At 45.6% G+C, this 15,020-nt stretch overlaps 1 protein-coding gene and 1 long non-coding RNA gene across 3 annotated transcripts in view; one reads left to right on the plus strand and one right to left on the minus strand.

Moving 5' to 3' along the window:
* LOC106021822 overlaps nucleotides 1-15,020 on the plus strand; it is a 42,943-nt gene that overhangs the window by 13,857 nt on the left and 14,066 nt on the right. Inside the window, exons 4-5 of one of the 2 annotated variants that reach the window (XR_001196977.3) lie at nucleotides 4,411-4,533; nucleotides 10,594-14,531. The exons of the other annotated variant lie outside the window; for it this stretch is intronic. This is a non-coding gene — a long non-coding RNA (uncharacterized LOC106021822). Of the gene's footprint in view, nucleotides 1-4,410; nucleotides 4,534-10,593; nucleotides 14,532-15,020 lie in introns of those variants that run through there. 2 annotated transcript variants of the gene reach the window in all.
* Dnaaf11 (dynein axonemal assembly factor 11) overlaps nucleotides 8,068-15,020 on the minus strand; it is an 86,394-nt gene continuing 79,441 nt past the window's right edge. Inside the window, exons 11-12 of the mRNA XM_005078701.4 lie at nucleotides 14,421-14,506; nucleotides 8,068-8,412 (exon numbers count right to left, since the gene is read on the minus strand). Of these exons, the coding sequence (XP_005078758.3) occupies nucleotides 8,235-8,412; nucleotides 14,421-14,506 (264 nt within the window). The 3' untranslated portion in view covers nucleotides 8,068-8,234. The remainder of the gene's footprint in view (nucleotides 8,413-14,420; nucleotides 14,507-15,020) is intronic.

A 15,020-nucleotide genomic window follows, 5' to 3' on the forward strand; every position in this document is an offset into this window, starting at 1 on the left:
AATCCTCAGTAGATGGACAGCAGAAAGAAAAATGGGTTCCGAGAAGAGACTCTGTCCTGGCATCTAATGGGGCTCCTCAGATCTCACGGGGACTCCTTCTGTGTGCACTGATTGAAGAGACACTGCTTTGGGAAATGGAAAGAAGTCTCTGCCACAATGAGGCACCAGGCTGAAGGAGAAGGAAGAGTTGGGGGAGACACACAAAAGAAACCTCATTTTAGCGTAGGGCCATGAGCATGGCAGATGCCCTGGCCTGACATGCGTCATTTGTAGATCGGGAAGCACTTTCCCATCCCAGTGTGTCACAAAGGCTGTGAGAAGCTGTCAACGGTGACAGACACATGCTGCGTGCCACAGCCCCAGCTGCCAAACACAGGGCAGTCTTTCCTCCTGTGAAGGGAGCGCTGGAACCTCGAACTCTCTCCAAGCCCGTGACATCGTCTTGACCTTTGCTGGCCATGCACAGTCAGGGGGGATGATTGCATACCTCTCATGGTGGCTCCTGAGAGTACAACGAAGGGTTGTGAGAGGCTGAGCTGGAGACACTGAACAACCAGTGGTGAGCTATGAGGAGGAATGACCTGCTCAGGCAGCTAGGGAGGAACCCAGGACACCAAGTTTCCTCCCTAGCGTGCTGGTAGGGAATGGGGTGTGGTACACATAGTGTGACTTTCCCCTGGATGTAGGGAGGATGAGGACAGAAGGCCTTCTTTCTCTGTCAGTGCCAATGGATGGGAGAGACATCAGCAAAAGTGGCTTCAGGAAGCAAAATACCAAGAAGACAAGAGAAATGGAAGAGGAGAGGAAATGTGTTGGGACCTGAGTCCTGGGTGTGACACTCACTGGTCATTACATGCATCATCTCCAGAATCTAAGAATGTCATCTTCTTTTCTCAGTGAGGTGGTACGTCTTGGTATTGGGTGTAGACTTAGGTAGATTCCACTGCATTTCCACTGTGACCAACATGGCAGCAGCAGGAGGAAATATGGAGCCCATTCTATTCTAAGGTTTCTTGAAGGTGCCAGGGGATGTCGTGGTTTGAATAAGAGATCTACTTCATAGGCTCACGTCTTTGGTTGGCTGTGCTAGTTGATGAGTGAATAAAACTTTTAAGGGGTGCTGCCAGCCTTGCAGAAGGAAGGACATTAGTGGAGCTGGGCTTTCGGTATCTGGAGCTTTGACCCGTTCCCAGTTGCTTCCCTATGTTTGCATCCTGTTTGTGTCTGAAGATGTGATTGTAGACAGAGACTCTGTTCTGCCTGGTCCCACTGGCCTTAGTTCCAAACAAATACACAGAGGCTTATATTAATTAGAAACTGTTTGACTGATGGCTCAGGCTTCTTATTGGATAGCTCTCTCTTAATTATTAGCCCATAACTACTAATCTATGTATTTCTACATGGTCTTATCTTTACTGGAGAACGTCTGGTGTTCTATCTTCCAAAACAGCTACATGGTGTCTCTCTCGTGGCTTCTCTCTGCCTCCTCTCCCCAGAATTCTCCTTGTCTGGTATCCCCGTCTATACTTTCTGCCTGTCTACTGGCCAATCAGTGTTTTATTTATCAACCAATAAGAGAAGTGTATCTACAGAAGGACGTCCCCCATCATGTTGCCATGACTCCCCCACCGTTATGGACTCTGTAAGCCCAAGTGAACTTATCTATCGCAACAACAGAAAAGTAACTAATTCAGGGGGACACCTAACTCATTGCCTTGGCAGGCTTCTGTCCGGGTGGCAGGCCCTGTGTCTCCCTGGAAGATTCCCTCAGTCTGAATGAGTGGACTTTCCTTCTGTTCAGAGTTTCCCCTGAACCCACCATCTGGAGATTTAAATTACAAATAGCATCTTCACTGCCTAACATTCTATGGGATGCTGCTTAGATCAGGAAATCCAAGTTGCCTTAAATGAAGTCTGCTGATGGAATGACATCATGATAGTCTGTGGAGCTGCTGTGCTCTTTGTCATTCTGGTTTGACAGAAGTGATACAACAAGGATGTAGCTGGCCGTTTGATAATTTAATGCCAGTGCCAGATGTATATATAGGTCTGGTACCAAGAGGTCAAAATGGAGAGATTCCCCTCATCATTGTGCCTATGTTTGAAAGCTATACTGACTTGGCTGGTTTCGAAGAAAATACAGCATCCTTCTGTGAGTATAATTCTGACTCCTCACTAGATGTGGAAGCAATTTGCCATTTGGCATCCTTGTGCCAGCCAACCAGCAAGCAATAGCGAAGCTGACAGACTGACTATGATCCTAGGACAATGGAGTATTGCTACCTGAAGGATGGCTTGAGACTGGAGGATTCTAGCTAAAATGAGATAAGTTCTCAGGGATTCTCTATGGAACCAGTACATGGGTAACCAAACGCTCTCTCCTCTTCTCTCTCTCTCTCTCTCTCTCTCTCTCTCTCTCTCTCTCTCTCTCTCTCTCTGTGTGTGTGTGTGTGTGTGTGTGTTACTAGTGCAGGATTGTGAAAATGAAGGCTGTATATTTCCCCAGAGCAGGAACTAGTAGCAGATGAAATGTCTGCTCAGAAAAAGATAAGGTAACAGGTAGTAGAAGACAGAAACCATCAATGCAAGTCATGAACATGTGATGATGTGTGAAAACAAGAGAAGCTCCAGCTGGAAATCTGCCGAGGGAACTCGGTCATGAGTCTACAACACAGCAACTCAACACTGTCTACCTTTCAGTAGAAGGGTGGTTTCTACAGGCCTCCCTACCCCCAGTTCTGGCCATCCATCTGCAACTGTGCTTCTCTCTTCATTCTCCACCTCCCTTCCAGATCCCCTCATAACTAGGTTCGACTGCATCCCAGCCCCCTATTTCCATCAAACCTAGAGAGGCACAATTTTCTTGACTCAACACTGATTTACACATTTTGTCTTCTCTGCAAATAAAATATCATTGCACATTCCTGTTGGAAAGTCTTTCTGGTGGAGTCCTCATTCTTGGCTGGCAAATTATGTATGACAGGTAGGAAGTTCTGGAGGCTGAAAAACCATTGGTCAAGTCTCAGAGCTACTCGGCAATCTTCAGGCCAGGTTCACTACGCAGAGACACCCTCTGTGGGTCCTTTGTACCAATGCTACTTATGTGTACCTGCCACCAAGAAAATAAGACAGGATGTTCCAAGACTCTCTGAGATACTGTGGCCAAATGTACCTGGGTACTCCACGTTGTCATTATCCCTTGTTTTCAGGTCTCCAGAGCATCAGCATCTCCAACAGTAGGCTCCCTCTCAAGATGACACCATATAAAGATGACCCTCAATGATATGGGCAATGACAATGAGGATTTCTTTTGCAATTCTGACCTGACATGAAGAATGAGTTACTATCTCTCCTAGTTAGCTTTCCTTATTAACATTACACAGTCTAGGGTCATCTAAGAGGTAGGAACTGCCTAGTTAGCTTTCCTTATCAACTTTAAATAGCATAGGGTCATCTAAGGGGTAGGCCTTTGCTGAGGAACTGCCTAGATTAGGTTGGACAGTGAGCGTATCTGTGAGAGACTGTCTTTATTAAAAGACCCACAGAAACAGTTGACCTGAACAAGGGGAGCTCTTGGACCCCAAACTGATGGCATTGTGGACCCCCCCTGAATGTGAGTGTCAGACTCTGGAGATCTACCATGGAGGGTCTCATTCTCCCTGGGGATTGGAGTGGAGATTGGGTGGGGTATTGGGGGGCCTGGTGGGGAGGAATGGGGAGGAGGGAAGGGAGAGGGAGCTGAGATTGACATGTGAAACAAACTTGTTTCTTACTTAAATAAAAAAAAAGGAAGAGAGAAAAAAAGACCTAAGAGGGCCCAGTTCCCTTGAGCACAACCATCCCTAGGCAGTTGTCCCTGACTGTGTAAGAAAGACAGGTAAAGAGTGAGTGCACGTGCAAGTAAGCAGAATTCTTCATGGCTCCTGCCTCTCACTTCCTGCCTTGCACTCTCACCCTGACTCTCCTCTAGGATAGATTATAACCTGGAAGCAGAAGCCAAACACACCCCTTCTTTCCAAAGTTGCTTTTGGTCACGGTGTTTATTACAGCAACAGGAAACAAAAGAGAACAGAGATTGGTACCAGGGTAGGGCGTTGCTATAATGAATCTCGCCATATGGTTTTGTTGGAGGGTTCTCAAAGTGTTTAGAACTTTGTGGTAGAAGAGCCACTGAGTGTTCCCAGCTTAATGAACTATTGTGAGAGTTTCCAAGAGAAGAATTCTGAGGGAAGGCAGACAATGGAGGCCCGGCTTTTGAGATTACAGAGGGAAGCCGAGAGACTACGGGGACCATTTGAGTGATATTTTTATTCTTTTAGGAAGAAAGCACTGATTGATGGTCAGGTACTATAGAAGAATAAGTTGTGATTAATAAGAGGTGAAGCCCTCTGTGTTCCACTTCAACAACAGGCAAGGACTGTCCTCAGGATGAGTGCGCAGATGCTGTGGGCCAGGGCAGCCAAAACTGCCAGTCATGCTGGCCGCTCAACTTGGGAGTGGAGAAGAGTCTCCCACACGGTCCTGGTTTTAAAGGTATGAGAGTTGCAAGACTTAAGGGGTCATGGAGAGAAGATGAGACTTTGCCCTGTGTAGTGGGATTAGAATCCACATGGGGAGGCCTGTAGCACAGATGGAGCCCCAGTTTCAGTGGGGGCCCCCAGGATGGAGGGGATGTGAACAACGGGGTGGGATGGCTCCCAATGACACAGGCAGGTATGAAGTGGAGCCCGTCCAAGCTTGCAATGAATGCAAGCTGAATGCATATGTGCTGTGGGTTGCAGAGCAGAAGGACCCTGCCCAAGCACTCAGTAGCTCAGGTCTCAGTGAGTCCCAGATGTCAGACATCGAGCTACAGAATTTGGATTTTCACTGTTGGCTTTTAATTTCACTTTGATCTGACATGTTATGCCTAAATTTTTCCTTTTAAAGATGAAAGAGTGTAAGTTTTTATTGTACTGGAGTCACCACAGTTAAGTAAGTTTGGTTTCTTAAAGAAACAGTTGACTTTAAGACGTTGTACTGTGATGTACATTATTATAGTAACATGAGATACTGTGTACAAAGAGGGAACACTTAGAGCCTAACGTGGTATGTTTGTGTGTCGAGTTGACAGGGAGTAGGGTTTCCTCACTAGCTTTGATTGCTAACTTGACACAAACCTACAGTTACTGAGAGGAAAACGGTGACTGAGGAAACACCTGGATAAGACTGCCCTGGAGGCATCTCTGAGAGGGATTTTCTTGATTATTGACTCAATTAGGGGTCCAGTCAATGGTGTGGGACCCCATCTCTAGTCAGGTGGTCCTGGACTGTCTAAGAAAGCTAGCTAAATGAACCTGTAAATGAAAAACAGCAAAACTCATCCCTCCATTGTTCCTGTCTCCCAATTCCTACCTTGAATTCTTGCCCTGTGATGGACTGTAACCATGAAGTGTAGACCAAATAAGTCCCTTTCCCCCAAGTTTTTGGTTATCGTGATTGTAACAGCATCAGAAAAGACATAAACACACAATCTCACCAAAGTCTGTACCCCATATCAGCCACTTGATTCAAGGACTGCAAGAGTTACATGACTAGCACAGCTAATCTGCTGTCACCTGGTGTCCTGACTTACCTCATAGCTGTAGCTTCTGCTCCCATTTAGACAAAATAGAGGAGGTGATAGGGGATGTCCTCCTGTATGTATGTTTCTCTTATTGGTTGATGAGCAAAACACTTTTTGACTAACGAGGCAGGACGATAGGCAAGACTAGGAGATGAGGTGGATTCTGGGAAAGGTAGGTGGAGAGAACTCTCCAGAGAAGATGACATGTAGCCGCCAAAGGAGATACAGGTCCAGGCATTCTCCAGTAAGCCAAGATCCCGTATAAGTACATAGATTTAAAGAAATGGGTTAATAATTAAGATAGAGCTATCCAATGAGAAGCCCTAGCCATAAACTAACAGTTTAACAATTAATATAAGCCTATGTGTGTTCATTTGGGCCTGAAGCAGTGGAACATGGCAGGACAAGAAAACTCTCATCAACAAAAAAATCCACCTGGTGACAGGGTCATTTCCTAATTTTTGCTGCACAGTTGTGGTGATAAATTCCATGGTCACAATGATTGGATTAAGAAATACCTACAGCAGGGACTACAGAGATAGCTCAGTTGTTAAGAGCCCTTGCTGGCCTCTGTACTCGTCACATCTCTTTTGAGGTGATAACAACGCCATGGCCAAGACAACTTATAGAAGAAACTGCCTTACAGTTGTAGAGGGACAAGAGGAAGTATTGGCAGAGCAGCAGGAAGCTGTAGTGGCAGCCGAGACTTCAAATCTCAGAATGCAAACAGGAAACAGACAGAAACCCAGGAGAACAGTGACGAACTTCCTCCAGTAAGGCCATGTCCTATCATCCTCACCAAACAATCGCCATCTGGGTACCAAGCATTCAAATGTCCCAGCCTTATGGGAAGCATCTCATTCAAACTACCACCACCTCGTAGAGATCCCAAGTCTGTGTAACTTACCACTACCTGTAACTCAATCTCTAGGAGGTCTGATGCCCGCTTTTGATCTCCTTGAGTGCACACACATAAATAAAAATAAATCTTAAGAAAAGAAACACCCAGAGCGTTCATGAGGCATACCTTTAGGTGTGTCTACGGTGATATCCCATAGGAGACTCACTGATAATGGAAGCTCTGTCCTGAACGTGGGTGGCACCATCTGTAGGCTGGAATCCCAAAACAGATAAACAAGGGAAAAGGGGAAACCCCACTGAGTTTCAATGTTACTCTTTCTCTCCTGTCCCACTGAAATCCAGGAAGGCAGTTGCCACTGGCCTGCCAAGAGAGAGCCACCTGCTGATTTGTCTTCCACACCAGGATGGGCTGTAACTCCTCCAACCATGACCCTTAGGATGCGTATCAAGTATTTGGTTACAGAGATGCAAAAAGTAGTGAATGCAGTAGCATCTCCGATGCCACTCAGATCTCCTAGTGTCTTTTTCATGAATGCTGATGCTCTCTGCCTCTCTCCTCCCCCTTCCCCCCTCTCTCCCAATCTCTCTCCTCCTCTCTCCTCTCCCCCACTCACTCCACTCTCTCTGACACAGAGATCTTTCCTTGGTTATCCCGAACCTTGAATCTTCTCATTCGTGAGGTGACACAGAGGAAGCTTCCAGCATTGCCTTCCAAAGGCCTTGCTCCCACAGACCTAAAGACCTCCTGCAAAGCTGCATTTCCCAAAGGTTCTACCTTTTTCCTATACCAACACCCAAAGAACCAAGTTCTTAGTGCATGAACCTTTAAGGCAACACATTCCAACTACAACCAAACCACTGCACTGAACCTCATGAATCATTCGAACACCTGATGATTCCTCAGTGAGCATCCACTGGAGAAGCATTTGAGAAAGCCTGATCTGATGCTGTGACACCAAGATCACAGGGTACCATGGTCACTGTTGCTAGCATGGATGTGGAATATTGACTTAGTAGTTATTTTAATAAAGAAGCGATGGCAGACATGCCAAGAGATGAAGCAGGAATTAGACTAGGAGGGGAAACCTGGGGAAGAAGCTGAAGAAGGGAGAGAGGGGAGTGAGCAAGCCAGGAGATGCTAGGATGGCCCTGTACGGGATGAGTTACACAGCCTGCTTAGAGACCAGCCTATGAGGAAAGCATCACTGTCTGCCTAGTAGAGATGAAGTCACCCTGCCCTCGAGGGCAAGGACCAGCTGGAAGTCTTCAAGCAGCGACTCAGCAGGAATACAAACACAGGGTCCGAGGTCAAAATTCGTATTCTCGCCTCGGTATCATGCTACTCAAGAAAGCAGACACACGGGAAGATAAATGGAAACACTGTTTAAAATCGTGTCAAAGCATGCTAGTTGGGCCTGAGACTGCAGTTTTACCACCTCAGTCTGACCCGTTTTCTCAAGCCCTTTTCCGTATGACACAATCTGCTGCATAACCAAGCACTAAGTGATTCATTCCTAATGTTGAATGTCATAGTTCTATTACATTACTGCATATTTTCAATAGCTAACCTTAATTATAGATGAGCGATAAGTCATAGCACATTTAAAGCATGCAATTTAATTTTAACTCACTTAAGAATATTACTATGCAAAGTAGGAAATACAACACCAGAGAAAATGATAATGAACTATGTTTGCCCCGTGAGTGACACATCCATTGTTGACACGGGACGACTGGGTCGCAGTCAATGACCGCAGAGCCTCAGGTTTCAAATTAGCGGAGGCACTTCTGGGTGGTCACCAAAGTCGGGATCTTCCTCACAGGGTGCAGTTTGGGGTTGAGAGTCCATTCTTTTAGGTTTCCGTTTTCTCTCCTGAACTATAGTAGTCACATCAGGGAAGGAATGCTTGCTGGGATCGACTTCTAACCTTTCTGTCTGCTTTCTTCTACAACAGAAAAAAGACAAAGGGGGACAAATATTAATATTAGATCCTTTAAAATTAAGCTTCAAAGAAATAGAACTCATTTACTCAGTGAATATTTGGCAAGTGCTGTCTATAGGGCATAGGTCAGTGATTCTCAACCTTCCTAATGCTATGGCTTTACTACAGTCCCTCATGTTGTGGTGACACCAGACCATAAAATTATTTTCGTTGATACTTCATAACTGTAATTTTGCTATTGCTATGAATCATAATATAATATCTGATGTGCCGGATATCTGATATAGGACTCCTGTGAAAGGGTTGTTTGACCCCTAGGGGTCAAAATCCACAGGCTGAGAACTGCTTCCATAGAGTAAAGAAAAGACTGTCCATTGCTTCAATGCTTACAGAGAATTCTAGAAATAAGATTTTAGTCCATGGAGAAATAAAATGTCAAACAGAGCTGTGCTGCTATACTGGCAGCAGGAGATGAGGAACTTGGGGAACTCTCTTACATCAAATATTAAGATGATCCAATGAGCCAAGTGACAAAGACAGAATCAATAGGACACTGGCCAAGTATAATCCCAGACTGGACCTGCCTGGGCTCGACTCTGGTGGGTATGTTTAGACAACAAGTTCAGGGACTTGTGTAAGAAGGCTCAGTCCACAGCTTCTGCTCAGAAGCATCTGCTCCAATTGCCCATGCCCAGTAGTCTCAGAGGCGGTACAACCGCAAAGGACCAGCAGGAAGCTCCATTGCTGAAGAGCCTCGGTGTTGAGCTCGCAGAGGAGCTGTGTGCATGGTGACATCCCTGTGCATGGTGACATCCCTGTGCATGGTGACATCCCTATGCATGGTGACATCCCTATGCATGGTGACATCCCTGTGCATGGTGACATCCCTGTGCATGGTGACATCCCTGTGCATGGTTACATCCCTGTGCATGGTTACATCCCTGTGCATGGTGACATCCCTGTGCTGTTTTCACAGCAGGCTTTGTTCCTCCCACGTGGACTCAGGACCAGTGATCTACACTTCCCTAGCCTTCCCAGCGATTCTTCCAGTACCTAGACACACCATTTGCAACCACTACACCATTCGCTCATTTGTTCATTCAACAGACACATGTCCAATACCTCTATATTCCCGGTACAACAGAATAAACTGAGGACACCTTGGTCTGTATGAAATGATAGAATTCCGGCAACGACTCACAGTGCAGTATAATGCACAAACACAGAATTTGTTACAACATCGTAGAAGTCTATCATACTGTTCTGTTAGAATGCTGGCATCTTCAAGGCAGAGATTTTTTGCTGTTTACTTTTTCCTTGACATACAGCATATTGAATAAATGTTTATTCTATAAGTGAAAGGGTATTATCCTTCACTGGAGAGAGTGAGAAACTGTCTCTGGATTTTGGAGGAGTTACAAAGTGATGTCCTCAGGTGAAATGCACCCAGCAGATGCCGTCTGCTGAGCAGAAGAGAGTCTGTTCTCTTGGGGAAGCAGAAACACTCTGTTCTTCTTGAAATCCCCCCTCCTCATTCCTGGCCTCTGCTCGGCCCTTTAAGGCATTTGAATGAATTCCTCTCAGTGATTTGAGTAATGCACATGGACTTGCTGAGGGAGAACACTAAGACTAAAGAGACTATAAAACAGTACATTCTGTAGTCTGGCTTGTTTATTGTAAATGAACTCTGTATGCTACAGGAAAAGAGAAGAGACCAGAATGGACTGTGCCCTCACTGAAGAAGTGACTGAGATAGGGTCAGATGATGAGGAAACGGGGACTCAGATAAACGATCAGTGTAGGAGGACGAGACCTGGGCACACTATCTCCTCTGACTGTAGGTAAAAAGGCCTGCGAGGCGAAGGCTTGACTACACTCCGTCTCTATAGCAACAGGAAACTCTGAAGGAAGGATGCTCCCTGACCCAGCAGCATATGCAAGCAGCATGGGAGTAGAATTTTGGCATGCTCTCGCCCCCAGTGAGAACCCCAAGTACCAAGCCTCTAATGAGCCTGCCTAATGCACCATGATGGTGCTTCTCTCGCTGCTGCAGAAATTAAGTGTCTCGTGTCACTCTAGAGGAAATGACCCTTAAGAGCATGGCCCTAGTTATCTTCAGACTTGCCCTTGGCTGAATTTTCTTAATGGGGTTCTGTTTTGTTTTGTTTCTGTAATAAACAACAGCCACAAGTACGACTGCGCTGAGTCCTGTATCCTAGCAAACCATTGAGCCTGGGGTCCTCGTGGAGATGCCAGACACTGTCCTCAGACATAGCTTTTGTTACTCCCTCTGAATCCTCAGATACCTTCTGCCACCGGCCCTTCTGGAGCAGCAGAACAGGAGGATGTCAGTCAAAGCCTCAGACATAAACAACCGAGGTTGGGGAGCTAGTCTGGGTTTATGACATCAGCACCACACATATGTCACTGGGAGAAAAGAAGGCGCCAAGTACAACACATGCGGTAGCTTTTTCATCCTTGGACTTGGATGCGCCCTTCCATCTCACTGCCTTGCTGGTCATCCCTGGTAATTGCCCACTAACTGTGTGTTCTGGAGTGACCCAGCCATTATGGCTCAGTGTTCTCACCTTAAATGCTGGATTGGCGACAACATACATATGGATGCTGTCCAGAACAACTTAGTTCATGGAAGTCAAAGAGAGAAAGGAGCCCCAGGAACTCAGCAGAGAGTTGGTGAGGGTGCGACCCGTGCGGAAAAGATGGCAGAGGTCAAGGACATTGCTCCAAGGGTAAGAGTTGGTCATTGGCAGAGGGCAAGGACATTGCTCCAAGGGTAAGAGTTGGTCATTGAGTTCAGTGTGGCTTTTCACCACACCTCTCTCAGGTACCTTGTGCTGTGATCGGTGCTAGGAACTTAGAGATAAAACATGACTTGTGCCCGCAATCTGAGGAAGAAGGCACAGACAGCACACACTCAGCTGCTGTGCCGCAGGCTGCTTGGCAAGATCTTCGGTGTTGGCACCACAAATGCTGTCGAAAAACCAAGACGGGCATGACAGATGGGTGACCCGTGAGAGACACAGAGGAAAGGAAGGGCACCGGCGCTTTGTGGAACTAAGGTTGTAGTTGGCACACTGAGTCATGGTTTCGCTTTGTGGAACTAAGGTTGTAGTTGGCGCACTGAGTCATGGGTTTCACTTTGTGGAACTAAGGTTGTAGTTGGCGCACTGAGTCATGGTTTCCCTGTGATGTTTTCATACCTGTACATCATCACACTGTGTTACCTGACACCTCCTTCCCTCCCTCATCCTTCTGAGGCCATCCAGATTGTTGCCTTTAAAAAGGGATACAGCACTCCTTGAACTTAGTCATTCCGAGATCAGGTACTTATGTGAAGACTGAATTGAACTTGCGCTCTGATTTCCCGTCTATCCTCCTGATGGGTGATGTGATTGCTCCTGACACATGTACCTCAGATGCAAAGTCCCATACCTGGGAGGCCATTATCAGACAGACCATGAACTTTCAGAACTGGGAGCTACATAAACCTCACCTGTTTATAAAGTTATCCTGCTTCTGGTTTTTCAAAGTAGTGTTTGGAAAAAAGGATGGATGTAATTTGCATGTGGAGCCAGGCAAGTTCATTCTAAAATTAATGTAGGCCTATAAAGACACAAGAATAGCCAAACGCCTCTTCAAGAAGGTGGGACGACTTTTCATGCGAGTTATAATGACTTACTATAAAGCTATGGAAATCAAGGAAGGGGAACAGACACAATCCAGAAACAGAATCCAGGCCTTCACATTCACATGCATGATTCGTGACACAGGGGCCTTGATGACCAACTTTTTAGAGATGGTGGAAGTGGAAAAGAATCACACCTTAAACGAAACTTAATTCCAGGTAGAGAACACCTAAACACGAAAGGCAAGACGACAAAACTCTAGCACAGGGGCAGGGTAAGACTCGGAGAGCAAAGCAAAAGAAGCATCAGCCATAAAAACATGGTTGTTTCAACTCGGGATGTTGTTCTCACTAGTGCAATAAGCAGACTAATGTCAAAGGCCAAAGTTCTGGAGCCACCTCCCACTCATTCTGTGATCTCCGTGGATTCAGCTTCTCTGTGTCTCAGTAGGAAAGGCTTCTTTCATGACACGCTGCGTTGATGAGGAAAGGTAGTTTGTTTTGTCAATGGTCTCAGCACCTGCATTCATGAACACTTCCACTTTTGAGGAGCCTGAACATTTTGCTTTGCATCGCAGTGTCAAGAGTCACATTTGGGGGCTGGAGAGATGGCTCAGAGGTTAAGAGCATTGGCTGCTCTTCCAGATGTCCTGAGTTCAATTGCCAGCAACCACATGGTGGCTCACAACCATCTGTAATGGGATTTGGTGCCCTCTTCCTGCATGTTGTCTCTCTATGTAAGTAGAGCACCATATTCATAAAATAAATAAACCTTAAAAAGGAGTCACACTTGTTCATCAGGTGTTCGACAAACCATCCCTTCTTCTTCCTCTACCTGTTCCATCTACACAGCTTGAGAAACGGATTGCTCCAGTTAGGAGAAGGTGGAGGCCTTGTCCAGCCCTCCCAGATTCCTCCTGCATTGCTGTCCCTCTTCTGGAGAGACTCACAGCCCACCCAGACTCAACCCCGAGGTGCACCTTTAACAGACAACTTTAGTTAATGCGGTTGCGCAGACCAGAGGGGATGACGCAAAGAAGAGCTCAGGTGGACGCTCAAGTTTGTCAGAGACGACAGAGATCCACAAACAACCTCCACACAAGCCCGGGATGTGGGGCTGGGAGGCGAACTTTCTCCACAGTGAAACTGAGAAAGAAATGCTTTGTGACATACTTTGCTAAGACTTCTCCATCTGCCAAATCTAATCAGAGTAATGACAGTCTTCCTGGGGTCTGGTAATGACCTCCAAACTACAGTGGTTTGCCTTCCTATTCTGCAACTCCTTGCAAAATTGCAAATTAGCTCAGATTGTTTACATGGCTTGAGGATATTGGGGTTAACTCTGACTAATACTCACATAAGTCATGATACCCGAGGACCTTGAATATGTAGTAAAATTCACTAGGTTGAGAAATACGAATGGCTTTCTAAGGTTAAAAACAGCAAACTGGTTTTCAGTAGAAATTCAATTCCATACCTGTTGTTCAAGCAAATCCCATATTTAAAAATCTCTACAAGATCTAATTGGTCACCTTTGTCTATAGAAATGACTGAGGCCTTAAGATGCAAAAGACAAATGCAGCATGTGTGCAGGTATTTTTTATGATGTAATCCAGCATGCACATTTGTAGCACAGAGATAAATTTGCCTCAGTCCAAAATAGATTTTGCCATCTGGATGTTAAGAGTCTGGAAGTCATGAGAAGTAGGTTAGCTAAAGAAACTGAGGTCTTATCCAGAACCTTGGAACTAGGAGAGCTTTGTACAAAATAACTTTGGTGCTGGCATGTGTAGGGGAGATTGGCTTTGTCCTCAGTCTTTCCAGGAGATGAGCTAGGATCTCAAGGAAGAGGTTTCTAACACGGTGCAATACTGGGAATGGATGGATAGTATCTTGAGAAATGGAGAAGAGGGCAGTGATAGAGGCTCTTATAGTTAGGGAACCCAGAAGGTCAGGTGACAAGAGAATCATGCAGGGATGTATTAAGAGCAATGTTACAGACATGAACTGTTTCCACATGTTACACGGTCTTTGGGACACTCAAATCCCCCTTGGCAGGTGGTGCTTGAATAGATTAATGTGCAATGTGGGTACAAAACATGTGTTCAGGAAATGCCAATAATCATCGTGGATATTATTGGTCTTACTACTTTTCTCACAAGCGGTTGGGACGTGCATGGACACAGGTTGGAGATTTGAAGATCAAGAGCCCTAGAAATGAAGAGTCTAGGGAGTTGGAATGAATATGAATATGCATGGTCTGAGCATTTTCAAACATTAAATGTTTACAGTCATTCTAGCCAGCATGTGATAACGAAGGGAACAGTAAGTATCATATAGATGAGGACAATCCGGAACATGATACCTGTGGCTTGTTTGCTCTTTGCTGTGGTCCCGGGTGCTTTTCACAGACACGGGTGTCCGTTGACCTCCTGTGATCACTTCTCCTACCTGAAATAAAAATATGACACGTGTAGAGTGAAGCATTCTTCCTTAAAGCATCTCAATTTCTCTCGTACATATTCCATGGAAGAGTCTTAATTTAAGCCTCTAAAACACAGTAGTCTTGCAAAGCCTCAAGCTATCGAAAGATTGCCAAAAACAAGCAGGCAGATTTGGTGAATTAATTTATTTAACGAATGTATTTCATCTGAAAGCCAACAACGTTGCCAGCCACTTGCGGGAAGTTGTGGATGCTGGCTTGAGAAGGATGCCTATGTAGTGTTCCCAATGAACATAAGTGCCGAAGAAAGTGCCCAAGCCCGGGACTCTTCCTCTTCCCACTTAGACCTCTTGCTTCAGTTTTGAAATTAGGAGGGAAACAGGCTGTGCTCTCAAAGGTCCCTTCTGGGTCTGAGAATTCTGTAATCCTATTACTGCCTTTATTCTAGATAAGTTCAGTGCTAAGCATGTTGAGAGCACAATAAACAAAGCTGACAAATTCCATTCAGCAAACAAAGACTCT

This window comes from Mesocricetus auratus, unplaced genomic scaffold, assembly GCF_017639785.1.
Source record: "Mesocricetus auratus isolate SY011 unplaced genomic scaffold, BCM_Maur_2.0 Super-Scaffold_100023, whole genome shotgun sequence".
Taxonomy (NCBI): domain Eukaryota; kingdom Metazoa; phylum Chordata; class Mammalia; order Rodentia; family Cricetidae; genus Mesocricetus; species Mesocricetus auratus.